This window comes from Rhinolophus ferrumequinum, chromosome 24 (genome assembly GCF_004115265.2).
Source record: "Rhinolophus ferrumequinum isolate MPI-CBG mRhiFer1 chromosome 24, mRhiFer1_v1.p, whole genome shotgun sequence".
NCBI lineage: Eukaryota > Metazoa > Chordata > Mammalia > Chiroptera > Rhinolophidae > Rhinolophus > Rhinolophus ferrumequinum.
In genome coordinates this window covers 42,490,056-42,515,412 of record NC_046307.1, presented here as the reverse complement: position 1 = coordinate 42,515,412, position 25,357 = coordinate 42,490,056, and the positions used below count along the sequence as shown (strand labels likewise).

Sequence of the window (25,357 nt, the reverse complement as noted above, 5' to 3'; positions counted from 1 at the left end):
GCTGAATCATGAAGTCACTGGGCTAAATCTGTCTGCAGAATAATTCAGAACTTTTATATTCAGTTGAATAATTGGAAACATAATAAGTAAAATCATGCCCAAAGCATATTTGAGTAAGTTAACAGCTCAGAATTTATTATAATATATTAAATTCTATTTTATAAAATAAAACTATAGATGTTTTCTTGCTTAATTATTTATATCTTTGTTTCTATCCTTCATCTCTAGCTCTTAGATTTTCTCTTATGTCTCATTCTACTTCTGCTCGATAACAGATTTTACTTTAAAGTAATCGTGAATGTCTTCCTAATCTGTTTCATTCATTAGTTTATCTTTTTCCTGGAATATTAAATGCTGCTTGTTAGATAGGAAATAGTTTCTTTTAAATAAAAAATCCATTGATAATAGAGATCTTCTATGGACTATTCCAAATTTAGATACATTCAGACAAAAATAGAGTCTATATGCCATCTAACTGTATACATATTTATCTGTGCCTAATCATAATATGAAAAATTTTCAAAAATTTCAAATGTTACTAATTTAAAAATTGGCCAACTACACCCACATTCTAATGGCTGGGTTTTTTCCCTGTGACCCCAGTTTTTAAATGTTGGTAACCAGTAGCATAAAGACTGGAACAAAACCTTCCTGCCCCAAACTAAGTCAACATTATGGGGTTTGGAGAACCCTCTAAAAACGATTCAGTGGTTAAAAATATGTCTCCCAAATGATCTCTCATGGAGACAATCACCCCAGAAAGGAAGAGAAGTAGGAACTGAGCAGGGCAGTGGTGAGTGCCTGGGTCAGACTCGTTTGAGAGAGGTCTGGGAGCTGGGCGATGTCTAACGCTCTTTATTAGAGCTCCTTGAAAACACTTCATGTGGCATCGGGATGCTTTCAGCAGTGTATTTGAATATGAGTGTCCACAAGTACTTCATTACTAAAGTATTAGAAACACCTCGTTGTATTGTTGTAGCGATACAGACCGTGGAGCCCTGCTGGTGAGTGTGTTCCGTGGGCGTCTGGCCTGACGCTTCACTTCACACCGGACCTGCTCCATCAGCACCGCTGTTGTCTCTAGTTCTATGGCTTAGTTATAGCTGTGTTGGTGACGTTGCTCTCCGATGCAGCTATTTCCGTCTTTGGTCCCCCCCTCAAGAAAGTTTCTTAGAACTGAAGAATTCTGATTTTTCTCTGCAGATATGGGCAATTTTGTGGCTACAGACCAGCGGGAAGTGGTTCCTCAAGGCCAGGCAGCGGTTCTCAACCTGCTGCCCATCACCAGCTGCCCCCGACCTCATGTGACCTGGTTCAGAGAAGGACACAAGATCATTCCAAGCAACAGAATGTGAGTTGCTCCAAACTTTAAAGTTTAAAATAAGACAGTTAACACTTATTGGCTCCATTCACATATTAAGTGCACTAACTAGCTTTGGAAAGAATAACCTAGTCAGCTGTCCCACCCAGTCTTTACTAACCTGGTCAGTAGTAAACACCGATTTTAGCACTGGCCATGAAATGTCTAAGCAGTTAAGGAAACAGGCAGTGCTGTTCCTCAGTGTGCTGCACGCCCCAGGTAAAGCTCCCTTTCTTCCTCTTTACGGCCCCTCTTCCCCTCTGAATGCACTCCTGAGATGTCGGCGTCGTCCCTGAGTGGTGTTTAGCTCCAAGCACTAATGTATGAGTGCCGGTATTTACTTACAGCTCCGTGGCTTTTCCCCTCTTGTTTCTGAGCCGTGTTTGATACCACTGACGACAAAGCAGTAATTACTGCTTATTCCTCTTTATCCTTTTATCCTGCCATGACACTTTTATTTCCCTTCGTCTAATTAGTGGTTTGCCCATCTACTGCAGAATAGTTGCTTTGTGATTAGTTAAGCATTATTTCAAGGTGTTCTTGCTTATCCCACGTTCAGGATATTTAACGGCAAACAAATTTTCTTCTCTTGGAGCTTTAAGTGATTCAAGAGAACATTTGGCATAGATTTCATAACTGGGCATTTTGCAATGTAACTTAAAGGTGATATACCCAATATACAGGTTTCAGAGACGAACATTTCTGAAAGAAACGTGAAACGCTATCAGCTTAGCTGAGAGTCAAGTATTCATGCCATCAGATGGTTGCAGTCAGATAAAAATCCACGAGAAGAAAATGCTCTTGTTTTGTTTTCCCAAAGGATATGTGCAAACCTTGCCAAACAGGTTTCGAAGGTAAACTGAAGTGAGTGTGGGTCGTGAGCTTGCTTTGTCCCCTGCCTGAGCGTCCGTACAGTCCCTTCCGTCAGCCCCGTCTCACTCTGTCCCATCCAGGCCTCTGAGCCCGGCACCGACCTACACTGTCCTGAAGTCTCTTTAGCAAATGTTTCTATTTGGTCATTGGAAATAGGGAAGATATTGAAATATGTAAAAGCCATATTTTAAAGTTCTAGTAAAAAGATCAGTTACCTTAGAAATGGGATAACTGCTTTCCTTTTTCTTTATTTTATTAAAAGTTGCTTAGGTATCCACTTGTATATTGATTCCAGTGATAACAAATGCCTCTTGAGTTAGGGTAAAACAAAGATAAGGGCTCAGTTTCTCATTCTCGCAGAAGACTGTTAGGCTGAAAATCAGGCAGCTAGGATGGAATCTTGTGAAATATTCTGGAAGGTTCTAATGTTGAGCACGGTATGGCTGGGCGGAGCTGGGATGAGTCCTGGGGAAGAGTTGCTACTGTGGTGGGGGTAGGAGATTGAGTTAGGCTTCTCTCAAACACTGGGGCTTCTACTGAATGTCAGCGGGAGCACAGTTCATGGGGGAAGGGTTACTTAACCAGCAGCATGTCATTATATGGTGGTTCCTTTGTTAACCTGCAATCTACATGTATTCATGAGATAACGTTGATTCAAGAAGGATGGAATGAAATAACAAGTCTTAATTTTATAAGCTTTTGTTTTCACTGCAAATTCTTGCTAAAGACTGTTTAATGCCTGGTGAGCTAATAATGCAGAGACACTGGCAGGGCGTTAGCTTAGCGTTCCATCAAGCACATGGTCTGCTTATAACCGTGGAGCTCTTGATAAATCGCCAATCTGAGCAGAATAATGTGCCGATGTGCCTTTCGTTTTTAAAGAGAGGAGAGGAGGCCGGTTATGGGTATTTATTTGCACTTTGCGAGGCCCGTAGTTTCCGATTTCCCAACCATCACCACCCTTGTATTTATTAAGTACCTGCTGTGCCGGCCACCATACATCAGTGTGTGTGTGGTTTCTGTACAAGTCTGTACATTCAGAGACGGACTACTTTCTACTTCTAAGGAAGTTGAGCTCCAGACCGCAGATGAAGGGACATTTCTGCATTGTCCCACCCGGAGGTTTCGCAGACAAAAGTCAGGTGGCGTTAGATCTGTTCTCTGCCACCAGAGGTGTCACTTAGAACTGGAATGTTTGGCTCAATGTGTCTCACACGTGTTGAAACAGGTCAAGCTTCTGCACCTGCTCTGAACCTGATTATCTGCGGTCACTTCCCTGATGCAGCGGGAGGTTGTGTCTGTCACAGGAGGAAGAACCTCATCTGGACACTCTGCCTCCATACTTTGTAACATTATCTCATGACCTTCAAAATGTGAGCTTTCGGCTTCCAATGAAATGATTTTTTTTTTTTCCATTTTCAAGGGCAATGGTTAAGTCTTAATGTTTCCTGACTTGAAAAATTTGATGCATAGCCTATTAGTAATTTTAACAGCGGCTGTTATTTACTGAGCACCTACTTTGAACATATCTTCTGTACGCCTCACAACTGTCTTCTGAGACAGGTGTAATTAGCTCCACTTAGAGGTCTGGGAACTGGAGAAGAGAGATGTTTAACGCCCTACACAAGGGCACCCAGCTGGCAAACGGCAGAGCGAGGCTTCAAACCCAGGTCTGCCTGACTCGAATTTCACGCTCTCCCCTGTGTCAGGCTCATTCTTCTTTTTACTTTATTTTGCTGAACCTTCTTCCTGCTTTTATTTTTAATACACTGCTTTAGTCTTTTTTTCTCCTTATTTTAGAATGCCACCTTTCAATATGAAATACTGTAGCTTAGCCTGGGTTGCCGTGAGCCACAGACACGCACAGACATTTGTCCACATCAACACTGAGCGTGCCTGCCTGCGCGCTATGTATCCTTTTTGTGTGGGCTCTGTTGGTCCCTAACCTCAGAAGTTTTGACAAAGAGAAGGCACATGTGGCCTTCCAATAAGGCGTAGACTTAGTGAAATTCTGAGGTGGCGGTGGGGGTGGGGACTGTCTCTGAGTAGGGTCGTCACGGTGGGTGGCATCAAGAGCTGCGGGTGATTGCCATGTGCGAGTCTGGCCCGCTGTCATTGGCCGCCTCTTCTCCTTGTTAGCTGGAGGTTACACTGCGAGCAGAAATAGTGGCTGGAATTCATCATCCTTCCCAGAAAAGTAGCTGGCGGGGTGCTTGAGCTGCTTCACGTTCCTATGAGAAAGGCCAAGTAAGAAATGTACAGTTCTGACTTCCATGTGGGCATTTTTCATTCATTCACCAGGCTTGCTGAGGGCACACTATGTGCCAGGTACTATTCAGGCACTGTCTAGATGGCAGCAAACAAAAGAAAGCCCCTGTTCTTGGGGAATCTCCATAGAGTAGGTGCCAGTGATGCACGTCCGGCATGCCAGCTGGGGATGGGCAGTGAGGAGGAAATACAACACGTGATGGAGTAGGACGTGCGCTGGATGCGCTGTGTTACACATGGAATCCGAGGTGGCCTCTGATAGTGAGCCATCTGAGCGGAGACCTGAATGAATAAAGGGAGCAGGGTTTGGGACGTATCAGTGAGAACATGGAGTGTGACGGTGCTGAGGTCGGCAGCGAGGGGGCTAGTGGGGCTGTGTGGAGTGGGGGAGGGGCTGGCGGGGACGTGTCCGGTGGCTGGGGCCAGGTCTCCAGAAGGGCCCCTGGCGTGGTGAGGACTTCGGCCTGAACTCTGAGGGTCTGAGGAGCAGGGACACAGTGTCACTCAGGATCCGTCCGAGAAGAGTGATGTTACGCGCAGACTGTGGGTGACAGACTCAGAAAGCACGAGCCTGTTAGCAACGCGGAGCCCAGAGCGTGGTGGTGTGGGTGGTGCTGCCGAGAAGTGTCAGGTGCCTGTCTGTTTGAAAGTGGAATCAAGAGCGTCTCCCTCGGACTGGATGTGGGTGTCAGAGGAGGGAAGCCATGGATGAGCCTATGAATTTGGGCCTGAGCAACTGACAGGATGGAGTTTCCATTTCCAGAAATGGGGAGACTGTTTTGGGCGAAGCAAGTTTTGTATGTTTGTGGGGTTGGTGGTGGTGTCAAATTTGTTTCGCACATGTAGGTGTGAGATGCATAGTAGGTGGCCAAGAGACCCCGATCATTAGGTAGGTGTACACCCCAGACTCAAGGCCAGCAAAGAGGTGTGGGTTACACTTGGGGTGCTGGTGTAGTGACGGTACTTAAGGTTCTTTAAAGTTCTGTATGGAATATACTAGCCAGTCAGTGAAGCCCAAAGAGTTGCATTGTATCAGATTCTCTTGGCTATAGGTCACAAAGGATGACTCTGGCTAAGCTAAAAGAAAGTAGATTGGCATATTTAGAGAATACAGAATGGAACCAATAGAAGGGGAGAGCTGGGTGGTAACCAGGGAGGCTCCCCAGGCCCAAGGGGCAGGGAGGAAGCCAGCTTTAGTGGCCTCTCAAGGATGTCCAGGTGCTGGTTCCTGTTCCGTAAATGTGTTGGGTAATGTGACGAAGGGGGACCGAGGCCGCAGAAGCAACTGGGAAGGTGGGGAGGTGGGGCAAAAGGAAGCCGGGCAGGTTAGCGTTGGTGTCTGCACCCTTTGACCTGCACACACCCAGCGCTGGCAGCTCCTTCTGCCAACATCTCAGGTTCCGACTTTGGCGGGTGAGAGTCAGGATCCTGTATCGCTTTTCTACGTCCTGTGTCCTCAAGTAGTTTTCACCTCCCCTCAGTAATGACCTTCTGAAACATATGTGTTTCTATAACTATCTGGGCTGGCTTGGTGCTATGCATAGCAGATCTGCGTTACTGGAATGGCTGGCTGGCTGCGTGAGTGAATGAAGACCTGTGAAGCAAAGTCAGGTAACGTCTGTAAATTTCCTTACCAAAAAAGAAAAAAAAAAACACATAACAAACCTCAGGGGAAACACTCTGTCGATGAAGAGGAAATGTAAGTTGGAAAAGCAAACACTATTTTGAAAGAATTAGGAATAAGTTATATTCAGAATTTTGAATAGGTAGTTACAGGTTTTGTTTATCTGAAAAGATGAAAACAATGCATGTTTATTTTTCTGATTTACTGAATCCAAACAGTTAAGTTTGCTATCTTTGCATATCAAAGATGAGCATAGCTTTGTCTTATAAATAGAGTCTAATTTGATAATAAAATTGTTCTTTGTTATTTCGGTTTAGATATATGTTCTTTGTTTCCTTTTATTTCTCAAAATATGAAATGTCAATGTTGATGTCACGCAGTATTTCTCTTGCCTCTAGGAGGTAATTTATGTCGGCAGTTATCAGATTAGGACGCAAAAACGTGTTCTGTACGATGCCATTCTTTTGCTTAATTGCAGGTGCTTGTGTTCAAATTGCCTCCTGTAGCCTACCTGACAGGAATGTGTGAGCACACGCTACTGGGGTGGCTTTTCCTGGAAATGCAAAGTTTATAGATTCAGTAGTTCAGACCTGCAGTCAGCTTTGGCAGACCACTTGCTAGGGACCATCTGAGTTATGAAGTATGGCCGGTAAGCAGCAACCCAGGTGAACTGGACACCGTCTGACTCATCACTGCCCACAATTAGACACTCGAATATCCATTAACTTATTACCATTTCATTTCTACCACTTCAAGAAAGATTTGTTTAAATTAGCACTTGTATTGGAACTCACAACTTAACGCTTGAATGAAGTGGATCTGCTTGTAATAACGTTTTTATAGGTAACCAGGCTTTCAAAATAACATGCTTTAAACATGTTTATACTATGTGCTTATAGGCATTTTGTAAATGTATGTGAAGTATGTCTATACATGTGAATCGAGCCATATTTGCTATAAGGAAAAAGGACTAGACGTAGGGGATCCAGACCTGCTTCCAGCGTTAATCCTGGCCTCGGGGAAGTCACTCTCCGTCCTTCGCCTCCACTGTCTTCTGTCACAACCACGTGACCTCTGCGTCCTTTCTGGGGCTAACATTACGCCATGCTCGAGGAAGCGGTGCACCCTCTCTGTCTCATTCTGCCTTCACGCAGTCAGTAGATATTTATCGAGCACTTATTTTGTGCCAGGCATTGTTCTTGCTGCTCAGGACAGAAACAAGGCTTCGACGGTCCTGCCACCAGTGAGTTATGGTCCAGGTGGAAACAGGTTAAGAAACAGGATACTTTTAGGGACATTATGAGGGAAATGGATAGGGGTCAGGGGGCGAGAGAGAACTGCGTGGGGGGCAGAGGGAGGAGCAGAGCACTGGACACTGAGCGGTCAAGGACAGCCTCCCCGTGCAGGTGACACTTTACAAACCACTTCATTGAGCTGTAATTGTCCACAACACAAGGCTCAGGTTGACGCAGTTTAACCAAGGGCTGTAATCACCATCCCCGTCCAGTTTCCTCAGGCAGGTGGCGCCCCCACCCCTGCTCACTCATCTGATTCCCGTTACCCTAGGTTACTCGTGTCTGTTCTGGAGTTTCTTGTAAATGGAATCCTCGAGTATGAAATCTTTCGTGTCTGGCTTCTTTCATTCCACATAATTTCTCTGATATTCTCTCGGGGATTTTAATAACAGTCATTATTAATATTTTGAGTGCCAAGCACTGTTTTAAGTCTTTTCTCCATAATGATTCACTTGATCCTCACAGCAGCTCAGCGAGTTGTCCTGTTATTATTCTCGCTTTTCTTGTAAGAACCAAGGCAGAGAGAGGCCAACAGCTGGACAGTGCTGGAACGCTTTGATTCCCAGACCCCCAGCCCCCCAGTGCTGTTCTGCTCTCTCAGCCTGCTGTCTGAGACGAGCCAGCCACACTCATGGACCTGGAGGACAGAACTTCTGGGCCAAGGGGCAAAACCAGGGAAGAGCTCGTACCGTGTGCTTAGGGCAAGAGGGGTAGGGAAAGAAGATGCTGGAAAAGGAGACGGACCCTGGAGGCGCCAGAATCCGGAAAGGAATCTGCTCTGTAATCCGTACACAGTGGGGAGTCTTTGGAAGGCTTTGTGCTTTGGGGGGGAAATTTTGAAATTGTGGTAAAATATACATAACATAAAATTTACCACCTTAGCTGCTTTTCAGTGTGCAGTTCAGTGGCGTTAAGTCCGTGACATTCTTGGGCCCCTGTCACCACCGTCTAGCCAGAGCTCTTCGTCTTGTAAAACAGAAACTTGGTCCCCATTAAATAATAACTCCCCTCCCCCAACCCCTGGCACCCACCGTTCTACTCTCTGTCTCCAGGAATCTGATGACTCTGGGTCCCTCATTTATGTGGAGTCACACAGCATTTGTCCTTTTTCCATTTTTAATTAAACTTAGTATTTTGAGTTAATTACAGACTGACATGCAGGTATAAGAAATAGTACAGGGGATCCCGCGTGCCCTTCACCCCGTTTCCCCAAGTAGCATGAGCATGTAACACCGATGACAGCATTGCAGCCAGGGGACCGTCAGTGACACAGTCAAAGCGCTGACACTTCCGTCACCACAGGGTCCCTCGTGTGCATGGCGCCACTTCCCTGCAGCCCTCACGACACCCGAAACCCTGACGCTGCTCCTCTGCCCTTCGTTTCTATAACTTTATCACTTAGAGAATGCTGTCTAGATGGAACCGCGTTTTAGGATGGAATCACTTTTTAGGACCCGCATTTTCCACGCAGCATAATTCTCGGATTCCTTCAGGTTCCACAGGTTGCAGTCAGCTGTTCCTTTTATTGTCTGCTATTCTGTGGCCTGGACATTCCACAGCTTGTGTCCCCACTCACCTGTTAAGGCCGTGTGGATTGATTCCAGTTTCTAGTATTATGAATAAAGCTGCTCTAAACATTCTTTACAGGTATTTGTGAGAACATGAGTCTTCATTTCTCTGGAATAAATGCCCAGGAGTGAGGTGGCTGAGTTGTATGGTAGCTGCATGTTCGGTTTTTAAAAAATAGTCCAACAGTCTTCGCGGTGGCTGTGCCATTTTACGTCCCCACCAGCAATGCCTGGGCATCGAGTTTCTCTGCTTCCTCACCAGCACTGGGTGTTGTCAGCGTTGTTATTTAGCCACCCTGATGGGTGTGTAATTATAACTCGTGTTTTTAATTTGCATTTCTCTAATGGCTCATGATGTTGAACATCTTTTAATGTGCTGGTTTTAAAAAGAACCAAGTAGGAAGAAACTAAACTTCTTGAAGTGAAAAATGTAATCATTTATTTAAAAAGTTCATGAAATGGATGAAAGAGCTGATGATCTGCAGCTGAAGTGAGAAATACCGTTCTGGTGGGTCTGAGGAAAGCACTCAGAGTACAGATGGAAAGTGCGGGAGACAGGCTAGGAGCTGGCGAGGCGAGGATGACCAAAAGACATTTATGAAGCGTTCCAGAAGGAAAATGGAGAGAACGGGGATAGATAATGTCCAGAGAGGTAACTGTGGAGATACTGCGTAAAATGATGAAACCTGATCCTCAGCGTGCTGTTAGGAGGTTCTTAGGTCACCATGATGGAGACTCATAATGGGGTTAGTGTCCTTATAAAGACACCCCCAGACACCCCACGCCAGTTACAAACCAGGAAGTGGGCCCACCAGTCACCCAGTCTGCTGGCGCCTTGATCTTGGACTTGTAGCCTCCACATAATTTTTTGTTTCTTAGTGACCTTGGCTGTGGTACTTAGTTACAACATCCTTCATGGACCGACAGCCGCCAGGCGGGCTCTGTCTGGGGCAGGTCACAGGACCTCCCAGCACCTCAGCTTCATTGAGAAGCCAGAGCGTGCTGTCTTCCTCCTGGGTTGGCATGAGATTTAAGAAGAGACGATGAGTAATAAGTAATTTACCAACGAATGTTCAAGGAAGCGAAAGACCATACCAGCTCTGTCACCCCACCCTGACCATGTCCTGACGCTTACCTTAAAGATGCCCTGTCTGGATGTGCACTGCCTGTGGCTGTGTGTGGAGATGCCTCCGGAGGCGGGCATCCGGGCAGAGAGTGTGCTGGAGCTGAGGCGCAGCACCTCTGCCCAGGACACCCTCGGCCCTGGACCTGCCGCCCGCGCTCGTCCAGGTGCTGCGTTCTGCTGCTGTTCTGACCACATCCAGGGGGGTCCCGAGTTGACATTATCCTGCGCAAATTAGTGGCCCTAGAAAATGATGTTCCAACTGCATTGCTGCAGCGACTAGAACGTAACTGCTGACTTACGAGACACTCGCTGCACAGGAGGAGGCGGGCGAAGACTATCGGGCGCATTTCCTCTTTTCTGCCAGATTGTCAGGCAGGGTAACATTATTGAATGGAGGGTCACCTTATAAACACCGTTAATCAGGTTACAGGCTGTCACTAGCAGCGGCCGGGTGCAGATGGACTTAGAAGGTCATCACAGCATCTTCTCTCTGGAGTGTTTGTGCAGGCAGCCGACATGGTACCACTGCTTCCGGCCCGAGGTCCGTCACAGCCAGAGAACCAGCCCTTCACCCCGTGTGATCTAAGGGGAGTGGGGGTGGGGGTGGGTCTTAGAATTTCCTGGTTCCATTTGAGTTGGCAGTGTAGTGTTTAATGACAGGAGTTTAATACTCTCTGTCCCAATTTTTCATTTGAAAATAAAATACCACTTCATTTCACAGAGCGGATCTGGTGACAGTAACGCATTTCTTTACAAATATTAGCCTATTATACACCTTCAGTCAGTTGCATGTAATTGCATTTCACTGACTCTACATAATACTTTAATTAAAACTAGGATAATTAAAATACAGTTTTAATGAACAGTAAATTCTGAAGTTGCCAAGCCTGGAATGCATTAGTTGAATCATACCTCACTCTTTTCTAGCTCTTAAATCTGTATCCACATTATGTTGCGAAATGGCAACAAGAGGCATTTTTAAATGCATATGATAGTGTGTCCTACAAATAATACATTTCTTTATGGCTATCATGTGTTTGTCTGTCCCCTTGTGTATAGTTGGGTGTTTGTTACTAACTTTAATCCCTTGAAACAAGGAAATGGTTTTCTTCCCCCCACCCCAATTTTATTGTGATGTAATTGGCATTTAACATCGTATTATTAATTTTAAGGTGTACAGCATAGTGACTTGATATATATGTATATTATGAAATGATTATCGCAGTAAGTTTAGTTAATATCCATCACTATAGCTATAATTTTTTTCTTGTGATGAGAATTTTTAAAATCTGTCTCAGCAACTTTCAAATATACAATTCATTATTGTTAACTATAGATTCTATGTTGCATCCTCAGGACTTACAACTGCAAGTTTGTACCTTTGGACCACCGTCACCCATTTCTCCCCCTCCCCTTTGGCAACCACCAGTCTGTTCTCTGTTCCCATGACTTCAGGAGTTTCAGATTCCACATGATGTGAGATCATGCAGTATTTGTCTTTCTCTGACTTATTTCACTTAGCATAATGCTCTCAAGGTCTATCTATATTGTTGCAAATGGCAGGATTGCCTTCTTTTTTATGGCTAAATTATATATACGTGTATATGGTTCATCTGCTGACGGACACTTGGGTTGTTTCCGTACCTGGTTATTGTGAGTGACGATGCTGTAAACATGGGGTACACATGTCTCTTTGACGTAATGATTCTATTTCCTTTGGATAAATATCTATAAGTGCAATTACTGCATCCTATGGTAGTTCTGTTTTCAATTTTTTGAGGAACCTCCAAGCTGTCTTCCATAGTGGCTGCACCAATTTCCATTCCCACCAACAGTGCACAAAGGATCCCTTTCCGCACATCTTCAGCGACACTCGTTATCTTGTCTTTTTGATGATGGTCATTCTAACAGGTGTGAGGTGATCTGTCACTGTGGTTTGATTTGCATTTCCCTAATTATTAGCGATGTGAGCACCTTTTCATGTACCTGTTGGCCAGTGGACTATCTTCTTTGAGAAAGTATTTACTCAGTTCCTTTGTCCATTTTTTAAATTGAGTTATTTCTGAGTCTTTGGAGGTCCAACAACTCAGCATAGTGCGTGGCCATGCTGACCGGATGGATGGAAAAGTGTTTCTTAAATACATTCATAAACAGTAGTGCTCGGCTCGTTCCAGGGAGATGGTGTGAGACTCAGAACTCAGCTCTCACTCTCAGCTCTGCCGTCTTTACCTGTAACAGAGTGAGGTGTCCGAGATGGAGATAATAGTAGCTACCTTACGAAGCTCTTGAGATTATTACAGGAACGTTTATTTGGTGGAGAAAATTATAGATGTGAAAACACTCACTGTAAAGTAAACATAATGCAGTGGTATGATCTTACTATTCCCACCTCTGCTCATTATACTCTAATTATATACTTGAGCACGCTCTCGTATTCCAAGTCAGCTGTTCATCAACCCCTTTGGAAGTGTGGGTTCTTAGGTAGCTTTTGTAATGACTCTTCAGTCCTTGGAGTACAGAATACAAGCAGATGCGCCCCTGCAGCCTTCCCCGCCCCTTGTCTTCTCCCCATCTTGATGTCCTCGGAACACTTCAGCCAGTCTCAATGCTGACGGAGTGAGTAGGGAGGCATTGCTACCTGTGCATGTTTAACGTATAGCTCATTGCACTCAAATGTAAGGGACCTTTATTAGCCTCTTTCTCAGATTATCAATGTCAGTGTTATGCTTACGAACTACAGGTCATGTATTCATTCACTCATCTGTTCATTTAACAAGTACCTGCCTGCACTGGTGCCGTCCACAAGAGTTACTCCTGAAGCACCAAACTCCCTGTGAAGGAAATATGCTTTGGATTTTGGCCAAAGGGATACTGCTGGAGTTAATAAGTCAAGAAGACTTTGTAACACTGTTTCATTTGTAACCCAGACGTAGGGCATGGTCTGGTGATGTGACGCTCCAGGATGCATGTCACCTCGTATATCCATGGAGAGCCAACGGTCAGAGTGCAATTCAGCTTTTACGTGTCCTCTGGGGACTCTACATCATGGCAAGCCTAGCCTCTTCTGGCTGTGACTCAGAGCCTTTAGGCAGAAATCTCCAATACCAAGTGAAGCTCTCCCACTTAAAGGAGGGAAGAGGGGGAGCCCTAGGAAGGGAAGCGTGCACTTAGAGCTCAGAGAAGGTCACAGTCCTGGGCACGTGTGCACGTTAGGGCTGGGGCGGTGAGGACGCCGCGACCTGGCGAGAGCCAGGCCGTGGGGCATGGAGGGTCCGCAGAGGAGCGCTGGGCCCAGCAAACTTGGCAGGGGGTGTTGTTACACCGGGCAGCCGGTGGCCGCATGGGGCCCTGTGTGGGCAAAGGGGTGGCATTCCCAGGTGGGGTGGTACACCTCACGGTCCTTGAGGTCATGTGTATGGAAGGGGTGGGGGAACAGCCTGTACAGGTGACAGGTGTTAAGAAACAGCATAGCCATTGGGAGGACACTGGATTTAGGTCAGAAGGCAGACCGAGAACCAGCTGTACTTTTCAATCATTTTCTGATTCAGACAGGCCTGTCTTAATGTTTGGAGGACTCAGCTTTCTCACATGTAAAATGGGGTAAAACCAATCCTGTGAATGTCTGAGGTGAAAACATTCTGCTGATTTGTTGCTTGGGGCTCCGATGAGGAGAGGGGGAGCTGGCTGTCTTGGGGGGACGATGTCCTGGTGGCAGGTACATGATGTGCAGCCAGTGCACATGCTGTGGAGAGTTGTGCATTGCTCTTGTCTTTCTGCAGGCGTGCCCTAAACCTTGATGGCATTCTAGCAGAAAGGAGAGGACGTCTTCTCACGTCAGTGGGTGGGCGACTGCATGTGGGAGAAGGTGGTTGTGAGGTCTGACCGTTAGTGACAGAGCGGAGGGTGAGGCCAGCGCCTGGGCGTGGCCCCTCCGGGTTTCCTGTGAGTGTTGTGACACACTCCACTCCAGCTTCCCACAGGGCTGTGCCGTGGCAAAAGGGGCCCCGTGCTCGGCATGCGGTACCCGGCTGTAGCCCCACATGCCACTTGCAGCGGGGTGTCCTAGGGCAAGTCTCTGACCCATAGGAGGTGCCTTTTCCTCATCTGGAAAATCCAGGTGATCGTCACGGGGCTTGTGTTTCTGTGTGTGATAATCAAATGCGGTGACAGATATAAGAGCCCTTTGAGAATTACCAAGTGCATATCTGTGTAATGTGCAGGCATTTTCTTACGAGGGTCCATGCTTTCCTGTCATCAGATCTGACCAAAGCCTGGTGAGATGTGTTACAGTCACTGGGGTATTTTCATCCAAGGGAAAGTCCCTGATGTCAAGGTCGTCACCCATCCATTCAGCCGTCAATCAGCTCTGTGCTGGGCTCTGGGGAAAGAAGATCAATGAAAAGATTCTGGCTCTGAAGGCTTCACAGCCGTGAATGGATTCTAGCCATTTCATTGCAGTTCATCGTGTATAGTCCTTTTTTTTTTTTTTTAATAACAGCTTTATTGAGATGTAATTCACCATCATAACTTCTTTTCTAAAAAGATGCCATTTTGAAGTATCTGATTCAGTGGTCGTTAGTATATTCCCAGAGATGTGCAACCATCACCACTAACAGAACATTTCCATCACCCCAAAGGAAACCCTGCACCCACTGGCCGTCACTCCCCACTCCCCTTCCCCCAGGCCCTTCCACTCATCATCACTAAGTATTTCATTGGGTCTTTCTCAGACCTTTCCTGAGCTGAGTTCTACCAGGGTGAAGAAAAGACACTCCTTCACTCCTTTAAGAAATATTTGTCAGTCATCTCGTTAGTGTCAGACACTCTGGCAGGTTCTGGTACAATGTCACATGGGTCCCTGTTCTCACAGAACTTACAGTCTGGTAAGGGTAAACAGCAAGACATGGGCCAAGAAACATAGAAAGAGAATCGGGTGATGAGAAAAGCGCTATCTAAGGATATAGTATTTAGACCAGAATTTGAAGAGAAAGAAGGAGCCAGTGACATGATGAGCTGGGGTGGACATTCTTTTTCCAGCACTGAAGAAGGAGCTAAAGCGGAAAGAGCCTGGTGTGTCAGGACCTGGGCAGAATCCAGTGGAGCTACAGTGCTGTGAGGTGGGGGAGCAGCCCAGATGGCGACAGGGCCCGATCCTGAGGGGACTTGTTCTAAGTGCAAAGACATGGGGGTGCCATGACCTGACTCACATTACGAAAATCTGGCTGCTTTGTCAAGAATGGATCGTAAGGGGCTGAGAAGCCTTAGGAAATATGTACAGATATTGTTGGTTTGCAAACAAGAGGTGCTGGTAGCCTGGATTAAGATGGGGCAGATGAAATAGAGAAAAGTGGATAAATTAAAGTTATAAGTTAAAAGCAGAGCTGACAGTTACAGTGTGAATAAATAGGAACAAAATAAGGATCCAAAAAAAAGTAGCATCAACAGGACTTACAGATGGAGTGGGTATATAGTGGAATGAGGCTTCTTGTTCTGATATGAGCCCATGGTATATATTTACTAAAATAATGACAACTGGATATGAGTGGGTTTGGGCCATGTAAAGTTTGAGAAAGACGCTTGTGAAAAATCTGCATGGAAAAATCCGCTGGACATTTTATCTGATATACACAAGTTTGGAGCTCAAAGAAAAGATCTGAGCTGGAGATAGAAAACTGGGGCTCATCAGTGTAGGTGGAATTGAATGAAGATCGTGAGAATGGGGGAGCCCTTCTGGGGAGAGAGATTTTAGACAGAAAATCGGGGGGACTCCCACTTACAGAAAGGTAGAGAAGGGAGTTGCCCAGAAAGAGGCAGAAAGAGACAGCCAGAAAGGGAGGAGGCAGCCAGGAGCGCTCGATGTCATGGTGGCACCAAGAAGGGGACTTTTTCTTGATTCCTGCCCACAAGCAGTCTGAGTCAACAGGACTTGAATTCTAGCACCAACAAAAGAAGAAGGAGCTCAGGAAAGTATGGCAGAAGACCGAAAGTGTGAGGGAGAAAAGAGAGCAGTGGAGGAGATGGCAGGGAGAAGGAAAAGCCTCCCGTCTCATTGCTTTCTTACCTTTGGGTTAACGCTGCACAAAGGGGCTCAGCCTGCGGCCTGGCTGGTGAGGGTGCAGTTTCCCCTCCACCGCAGCCGTCAGTCAGAAGGACTGGAAGGAAGGTGCTGTGGACAGACCAGAGAGTCTGGGACCAAATGACCCAGGAGCGCTGGCTCACGTTTCCCCGGGATGACTTTTCTTCGTGTTTTATGCCGGGCCTTTATCATCGCTGACGGAATTGCAGTGTTTTACCTTGGAAGGTTGTAAACAGGGAGGGATCCTCAGAACTTATTTATCTGAGAGCATGAATCTTTCCTTCTTCAGTCTAGACGTGCCCATTCATTATTAGACGAGATAAATTATTATACCCAAGAGGTGAATTATGTGCTTTGTTATACGTACAATGTGTATATTTTATTTTTATAGTCAGAGTCTATAGTTTAACGCATGAAACAATTTTACGAATTACCTATGCCGAGTAATTTGGGCCACTTAGAAATGACCTGTGTGGAGTCTGCCCAGGTTCATGGTCATTTAACACATTTTTTCATTCAACAAAGTCTTTGGGAAATCATTACTGCGGCTTCACAGACCCAGGTTTCCACTTACCTTTGCTCTGTGTCACTTAATATTCTGTCTGAAACCTGTATCATGCCAAGTAATTCGAACAACTGATTACTAGCAATAACCTTACTTTTCCTACTTGAAAATTGGATGCATACAGGGAAATGGTAGTCTGTTTTGAAGTTGCTGTATATGGGTTAATATTATTGAATTATATTTTAGTTAAATTTAAGAATTTTGTGGAAATGAGTGTGGAGCAGTGCTTGTGTTAATTAAAGTTGGAGAGAAAGGTGGAGTTGGCAGCCGCCGCTGGCTTGTCTGTGGTCCTGCGCTCTGAGTGGAGTGTCCAGCTATTTGGTGCCTGGCTCTCAGCGAACGCACTCTGTAGGAATTTAAATCAACTGCAAATGCCCGGATACAGTTCCGTCATTTCTTTGATGTAATGATGAGATGTGGAATTGTGGCAATCATGGCTTTTTTGAAAAGCATCTAATGATTCAAAAAAGACTGTTTCTAAATTGTGAGTGGAAAATGCCCTTGTCGTAGCATTTTCTATTATCTTACTGTTTTTAGAATCTTGAGGGAGAGTAATAGATGTAACTTGCAAAGAAGCAGTATGAAATGGTGGCGAAGAACGTGAAGTCTGAAATCAGGCTGCCTGAGGTCAAAGCCTGGCTCTGCCGTTCAGGACTTGTATGACCTTAGGCACATTAGTCCACCTTCCTGTACCGTCGCTGTCTCTTCTGTACTGATGCTATAATAGTAGTGTGTGCCTCACGGCATTGTGGGATCGCCTGTGTTAGCACCTATGCACTGACAGGGCTCAGGCTGGTACTGGGGTCGTGGAAGAGCGTCGTGACTGTACATGGTCCTTATCAGTGCCATTATTATCACTTATTTGAGTGTTACAAATCAAGGATGTGACAATGGTTGTATTATTCTCTTGGTGTTAGTTCCCTTCAAGTAAATCTTGCAAAGCAAAATTGAATTTTGTGTTTCTGATTACTTTCATCCCATCTGAGGCGTGAAAATTATTTCCTTAATCCTTTATGTGAACAAAAGTCCCAGTTCTCATAGCAATGGTAAGTGGAGCTAATGGAGCCGTAGTGACCTGATCCCATGGGGGGTGTTGTAACTAAGTGACACCAGCTTTAAAGATATGATCAGAGCACATCACCACATCTTCAAGAGGACATCCTCTTTGGTGGCAGGAAGTGGGGAGCGCCAGCGCATTTCACGGGGTGAGACTTGGAGCGAGGGTCCCCTTCCCTGCCTCACGTCTCAGTCCTGAGAGGAACAAGCCCATCTCTGTTAACAACTCTCTAAGATCCTACTGTCCATTTCAAGACCCTGTTTGGGCAAGATACGCGTGGAGAAGTTTCTGGGAGCCAGATTGTCTTTCTTGAGGCCCCGACGAGAGAAGGGTGCTGAGGGGGGTTCCAAAGCTCCCAGGCTGGGCCTGAGGGTGGTGCATGGACTGAGAACATGGTAACGACAGGCGTGTAAATATAAAATATGTGCTGACTTATCATATACGTGCCTGTGTGTATAGATATGTGTGTATACTTATGTGTACGTGTGCTCTCTAACATACATGTGTCTGATGTAGATATCAGACAGCTAGTACACATTTCATTTCATTGTGGACTTTGAGGAAATGAATAATTAGAAGAGTTTAATTTAAATTAGTATTAATATACTCAGACTGAATAAAGTTGAGCTAGTGCTTCCATAGTTTTAAATCTATTACAATGGCAAACGGCTTTGGCTCGTCCATATTTGAAGTGAGTAAAATTGTGATACTGACTTTTAGAGTAAGATTTGTAATGATAATAAGACATCCTAGATCAGAGAAATGAATGCCCATGTTTCTGTCTTAAATGGGGTAACTTTAGGGAGGGTTATACAAGAATGGAAGCACATTTTATGCGTATTTCTTTTTCTTTTTTTTTTTTAGGTTTTAGCCAAATAAAATATTTAGGGAAGTTGAATTTATGCTTGTGACATATCCTTTTGATTTGGGTTTGTTTGTTTACTTTCTGTGAAGTTCTCCTCTTAGAGGTTATTCAGGAATTGAAGGATTTGTACAGGAAAACACTGGATAAATTGAGAAAATTAAGATACCGTTTAGACCAAGTGGCTAGCCCGTGAGTGTTGTGACCTGTAGGATGACCAGCTCGTTCTGGTTTGCCCAGGACTGTCACTGTGTTTCACACTGGAAGGCCCATAAGTCCCCAGGACAATCAGGGTGGTAGGCCACATGACTTGTTTATGTCTACTGTGGGATAAAAATTTACCATATTCTAATTGTATATTTTCCCCACTAGTGTTAAAGGTTCTGCATCTACAAAGAAGCACGGAAGTAGAAAAATAAGTCTAATGGTAGCTAACTACCCTATAAATGCTAAGAAAGGCAGAAATGTTTTATGAACAGAACTTAATTTATCTTCAAAGCGTTTTCCTTAGTGATATATCACTGTCACCGTAGGAAGAAGCTGATACGCTTCTCCACAATGCGAGGAGTTAGAAACGTGATGGAAATTAGCCGTAAGACATTCCCGACCCCAGCGGCTCATCTTAGCCTCACAGAATGACTGGATGGCTAGTAACACCTTTTACAAGCATTCTAGTTTGTTTTCCCCTTTGTTCTCCATCTGAACAATGCTGAGTGCTTGTTGAAACAGACCTGTTGAAATTAGCTCAGTGAGCATTTCCCAGTTTGCCACAGGGAGACATTTTTCTTTCTTCTTGGTAGAATGCTTGACAAAAGCACACATGCCTTGAAGGAGGTATAAGTACATGGCAAGTCAGAAGGGTGCCAACCAGCTGGTCTCAGGGACACTGTTAGTCACAGCAATTGTTATAATGAGAATCGCCAGGCTGTTAATTACCCCCACGGTTCAGGCTACTCCAGCTCAGATGCAACCGTGTTGTGAGAACGTATAATGAGAAAATCGAAAATGGGTACTTTGTTCTCATATGCACATTTTATTCTGGTCATCTTACAGTCTTTGCCGTTGTGATAATGAACTTGAAAAGTAGAAATGGTATGATTTAGCTTTGCTTATCTGTTTCCAGGGAAACTTTTTTTTTTTTTTTTTTTTTACTTGTGGAAGTTGATGAAATCTGCATGAATTCTAACGTGGCCTCTTGCTTGTGGCTGTCAGACAAGGGAAGAGTGCCTCCAAGAAATAGAAAATGTTACTACCATATCTTCCTGTGTGAAAAATAGCAATGATTTTAAAGGCCAGTCTGTCATTTTCAGGCGGGGTAGATACGAGCCGTATCAACAGCAGAATGATGAGACCTTCATAACTGAATAGGCTCTTTTGACTAACTCAGAGATCCTTGAGGTTACATGGAAGCAGAGAAATAAATGAATGATAGAGATCTCTGAGAACGAATGGGCTTGCTCTCCGTCTTCCGTTCTTGTCAAGCTGTGCAGACTTGAGGAGGGGCCCTTCACTTGAAGCAGGCTCCGGGGTGAGGCCCTGAGCCTTCTGAGCCGGGCCAGCCTGCAGGCAGCGCTCTGCACACCTAGAACAGTGTGCAGCCTCGACCCCTCCCCCCAGTGATGCCGCATCCCCGCTCACCACCCTGACCGCTAACAGCCTGACCCTCGGGAATGCTTCAAGCAAGTTCTGCGCGCTCTCCTTAACATAAGGGAGAAGCCACGTGAATTTATGCATCAGTTAAAATAATGAGCAATTCTGCTTTCATTCCTGCTCCAACCCTACTACCTTAAATCAAGCTGGGCTAAATTCTGTGAGCGCAGGGGGCTGATTTTTGTTCATCTCTGCATCTCTTGCATACAACACTGCGCACCACACATGTCGGTACTCAAGAAGCATTTGTGGGTGGATGGGTGGATGGTGGATGGATGGATGGATGGATGGATGGATGGATGGTGGATGGATGGATGGATGGATGGTGGATGGATGGTGGATGGATGGATGGATGGATGGTGGATGGATGGTGGATGGATGGATGGTGGATGGGTGGATGGTGGATGGATGGATGGATGGATGGTGGATGGATGGATGGATGGATGGATGGTGGATGGATGGATGGATGGATGGATGGTGGATGGATGGATGGTGGATGGATGGATGGATGGATGGGTGGATGGTGGATGGATGAATGCTTTGTCTTGTGCTTGAGACCCTGTGAGTAAGTAAATCTTCCGCCTTTTCTTGTTCCCTCTCTTATTCCCTCCCTTCTTCTCTCCCTTCCTCCCTCCTTCCTTCTTCCTTCCCTTCCTCCGTGGAGGGACATAGTGCTACAACGAAAGGCTGTGAGAAGCAGTGTTTTGAGGTTACTCTGGGACTCAGAGGGTGACCCAGGGGGATGTGGCCCCTTCTCTGTTGCTGACACCACGATTCTGCAGTCTGTGTTTGGTGTGCCCTTGGACCCCCAGGGTCCAGAAAGAAGAGTGGTAAATGGTTTATTCACATTTGAAACATTGAGTATTGTTTGTGTTGCTTTTTTTGCTTGATTAACAGATTTAGGTTGATTTTTTTAGTGATAATGGCAGTTTCAGTGTTGGTTTCATTAGTGAAGAGGCCTGAAGAGGCCGTCTTCTTGATAGTTCTGTTTTTCCACTGTCGCCACCTTCATTCAGGCCATCGGTACATTCTACTTAGATCCCTGCAAAAACTGAATTTTAGGTCTCCAGGTCTGCCCTTTGTCCACCCCAGTTCAGTCTCCACCCTGGAGGTTAAACACATCTTTCCGCAGGCCACGTGTCGCGCCCACATCCCACCTCAGGTGGTTTCCCACTGTCTTCAGGATGAGGTCTGAGCACTGGTCCTCATGTCTCTCCCGCCCCTAAGCAAGACAGCCGTGCAGGTGGCATGAGCAGCACCCCAGCTGCTCCTTGGGGTCAGGGCCCTGCTTGTGCTGTCCCGCCTAGAATGCCACTTGTCTGACAGGTTTGTACTTGTGGCTTCAGATTTCGTCTTTCTCCGAGAATGTTCCCAGGCCACACTCCTCATCCTTGCTCTCCACTGGGACCAGGTTCAGAGCGAGTTCTGTTGTGTCCCATGTCCCATGTGCTTCTTTACCTCCATGTCGGTCCAGTCAGCTGAGCTGTAATGGCCTGTTTGTTGCTTTCTCTCTATGTCGTGAGCCCCTTACGGGTAGACACCATGTGTTTGTCACCTGTGTGTCCCTAGCCCCTAAAATAGCACCCAGTGCCTAGTAAGTAACTGGTATTTGTTTGAGCCAATTGGTTGATTTATGTGTAATCATTTTCATTTCATACTTATCTGTCTGGTAAAGTGTTTTTGTGGAGATAAAAAAATCAAAGAAAGAGAGCACCCTTGAACGATGTCAGTGGGTAGATAGGTGATTTATTCCTTCCCTGTGTCAGGTCCTGCCGATGGAAACGAGGAGTAAATGCTCGCATTTTTCTGTATCTGCTGAGTTACTCACGCCATCGGCTGGTGCAGGTGCATAACACTCTCTGAACTTGGAGTGGAACTGGGTTTTGAATTCACTTTTTAAGGACTTGGGTGGGTGCACTTATGATTTGGGAAATTGTGTGAGGCATTAGTTTTTTCCATCAAGTGCTCCTAGAAGTAAAATAAATAAAAATCTCAGCAAATTATGATACATGCAGTTTCTTGTGTGTATCTATGTACCCTGCCAGGTTATTCTGACCGAATCAGAGGTTAATTCTTATTTGAGAAATATAGATTCATGAAGTTTCTGTAATTGTTCAAATGTAATTTTATTATAATGATATTATTATCACAAACACCTCTTTGGGACTCTGAAACTTCTATGTATTCCATTATTAAAACGATAACATCATTTATTTCTTCTTATATGAACAATTTGTAAAACAACATTTTGGCCTAGAATGATCTTTTTTAAAAGCTATTATAGTTTTTGAAAAATTGGGGCCAAATGAAAAACTATAAAGAGCAGACTCACGAGGACTGGTAATTCAGGTCACCACCGACAGAGACAGATGGAAATATCGCTGCCAGTGTCAGAGGGACACACCCTGCATTCATGTTTGAGGGCTTCAAGTAAGTAAAAGAACTTGAGGTTCAGTGTTCCAACAAGCTTTAATCCACTGCTCTCATTATTGCTTTGTTCCATTAAAACATAAAGGCGCATCACACTGAGATTTTAATAATCAACATATGTAGAGTGTCAGTTGTCTGCATTATTGTATAGAAACTCACTTATTTTAGAAAAACATCTCTGTGGAATTAAGATAAATAAAGCGCAGCAATGTTAAGAGAAAAAACTAAACATGTATTACTTTCTACTGTAACTCCTATATCTACGTCTTTGTTTCTCCTTCATCATTTCTAAATATCAACAAGTTTTTGCCAAATAAACCACTGTCACCTTAAATTCGTTACTCTGGAAACTACCTTCTTCCCAACCAAGCTGTATACGATTAATGCCCCTCTTTCAACTCATGCCACCCACACTTTCACAGTTACAAATGTTCTAAGCTTAATTCTTTCTTCTCCAGTTTCTTACCAATATTATGTTTTTGAGATTTATCTGTGTTGTTGTTTGTAACCGTATTTGGTTCGTAACCATTTTCTGTTGTATTAATAGGCCACAGTTTGTCCTTCTGGGGTCCGTGGTCGTTCGTTTGCTTGTGCTTACGGTACAATGAACATCCATCCCTGCTGTGGACGCTCTGCCACGTGCTTCCCGACGCACGCGTGGGGCCACCAGCTCACAGGGTACGCCCGTCGCCAACTCCACTAGGTACTTCAAACTGTTTGCAAAGTGGATGAGCCAATTTCATTCCAACCATCATCACGGGGGTTAAACGCTCCAACTACTCATCAATGCTTGGAATCGTCAGATTTTTTTAATTTTTACCAATCTAGCAGGTGTATAGTCACACTTCACTAAGACTTTAATTGGCATTTTCCTCAGAAATAATGAGGTTAAGTATGTTTTTATATGTTTATTTGTCAGTTGCATTTTCTCTCTTGTGAAGTGACTATTTAAATCTTCCTATCTTTAGCCTGTGTTCTCTATTGTGTTATCTATCTTTTTCTTATTAATTTATAGGAGCTCTTTATAAACACTGAGTACAAGTCCTTTGCTTGTATTTTCCTCATCTCTGCGGCTTGCTCTTTCACTCCTTTTATGGTGTCTATTCATGAGACGAACTTATTTTTCCTATAGTTATATTCATCAATCTTTTTGTTTATGGCTGATGTCTTTTGCGTCCCGTTTAACATCTTTCCTTCTCCTACGGCGTGATGATATTCTCTTCAATGACTTTCTGAAAGCTTTATGATTTTGTTTTTCGTATTTGAGTCCCTACGCTGTATATTGTTGACTTTTGTGTGTAGTGATGGCAACTCCTGCATATTCTTCCTTCTCTTTCCTCTGTGTGTCTTTGTTCCATAACCTCTGTGATTCCAGGTTCTTACTGTCTGTGACTGCCTATTGCAGTTACCTTGCTGTCTCCGTCTCCCAGTTCATGTTCCAGCTTCACTCACATCACTAGAGAAACTTTCCTAATGTATCATCATCACAAATCTTACTCTAAAAGTCAGTATCACAATATTACTCACTTCAATTATGGACGAGTCAAAGCTGCTTACCATTGTAATAGATTTAAAACTATGGAAGCACTTACTCAACTTTATTTAGTCTGAGTATATTAATTAATACTAATTAACGTAATTAAGTACTTATTAATACTAATTTAAATTACGTTATTATTCTGGTATTCAGAGCTCCTTAAAAATCTGTTGTTAGTTGCAGTTTCAGCAGGAAGAGAGAACAACTCGGCGAGGAAGGTCACCCGGCTCTTACGGCGGCGATTCATCACCACGTCCAGCATCAGCTCTGCCCGTCCCGAACTGGTGCGGGTTTTCAGTTTTTCTTTTGGTTTGAATTCTTGGCATTGATCCTACTCAGAGTACTCAGAGTACTGATACAAGAGCCAAACACCCGTTTAATGAGGACTAGAACATTCCAATGACCATTATTCTGTTCTCCAGGCCATCCTCTTTCCAACATCACAGGATCTAGGAAGCCAAGTTGGTATCACAGGATTGCTTCGTGTGCAGACCAACGGAGCTAGACCATTTTAACAAATATTTATTCTGAGCCATATGAGGCTAGACATTTGCTAGACATTTGGGTGTAGCTTTACTGCAGTCTACCTGGGTGTTTTATGTGCATCCAATTCCATCTCTTTTTCTCTCTTGGACTTGGCCAGAAAAACACAGCCAAATCTGTGTTGTTTGCACTTCTTTTTCCCGGGCTCCATGCTGGCCTGCCTGATTCCCTACCCTCGGTAGTTATACTCCTTCATCAGGAAGAACAGAGTACAATTGAGTCGACGTTTACGACTGTGATTCGAAAGTGGCCTTTTTCCCCAGGTTGTTTTATGTCTGGGTGTTTCTCCACCCCCCCCCCAGCCCCTCTCGCTCCGGTTCTCCGCCCGTGGACATCTATTTTACTTGCACCTGTCCAGCTTCTTTCTCTTTAATCCTACTACAAAGGTCTGTGTTTCAGGCAGAACGGGCCACTTGCTATTTTGGAAACACATCCTGTGGTTTCTCACGTCCTTACCTTTGGTTAATTACGTCATTTTTCTGTCTGGGTTACCCTGTCTCTGGGTCCATTAAATCTATAACTT

General features: G+C 44.7%; 1 protein-coding gene across 2 annotated transcripts in view; it reads left to right on the top strand.

The window, feature by feature from the left end:
- The window catches only part of SDK1 (sidekick cell adhesion molecule 1), a 431,538-nt gene that overhangs the window by 10,030 nt on the left and 396,151 nt on the right, over window positions 1–25,357 (top strand). For both annotated transcript variants that reach the window (XM_033096781.1, XM_033096780.1), the window contains exon 3: window positions 1,204–1,351. In XM_033096781.1, coding sequence (XP_032952672.1) covers window positions 1,204–1,351 — 148 coding nt within the window. The remainder of the gene's footprint in view (window positions 1–1,203; window positions 1,352–25,357) is intronic.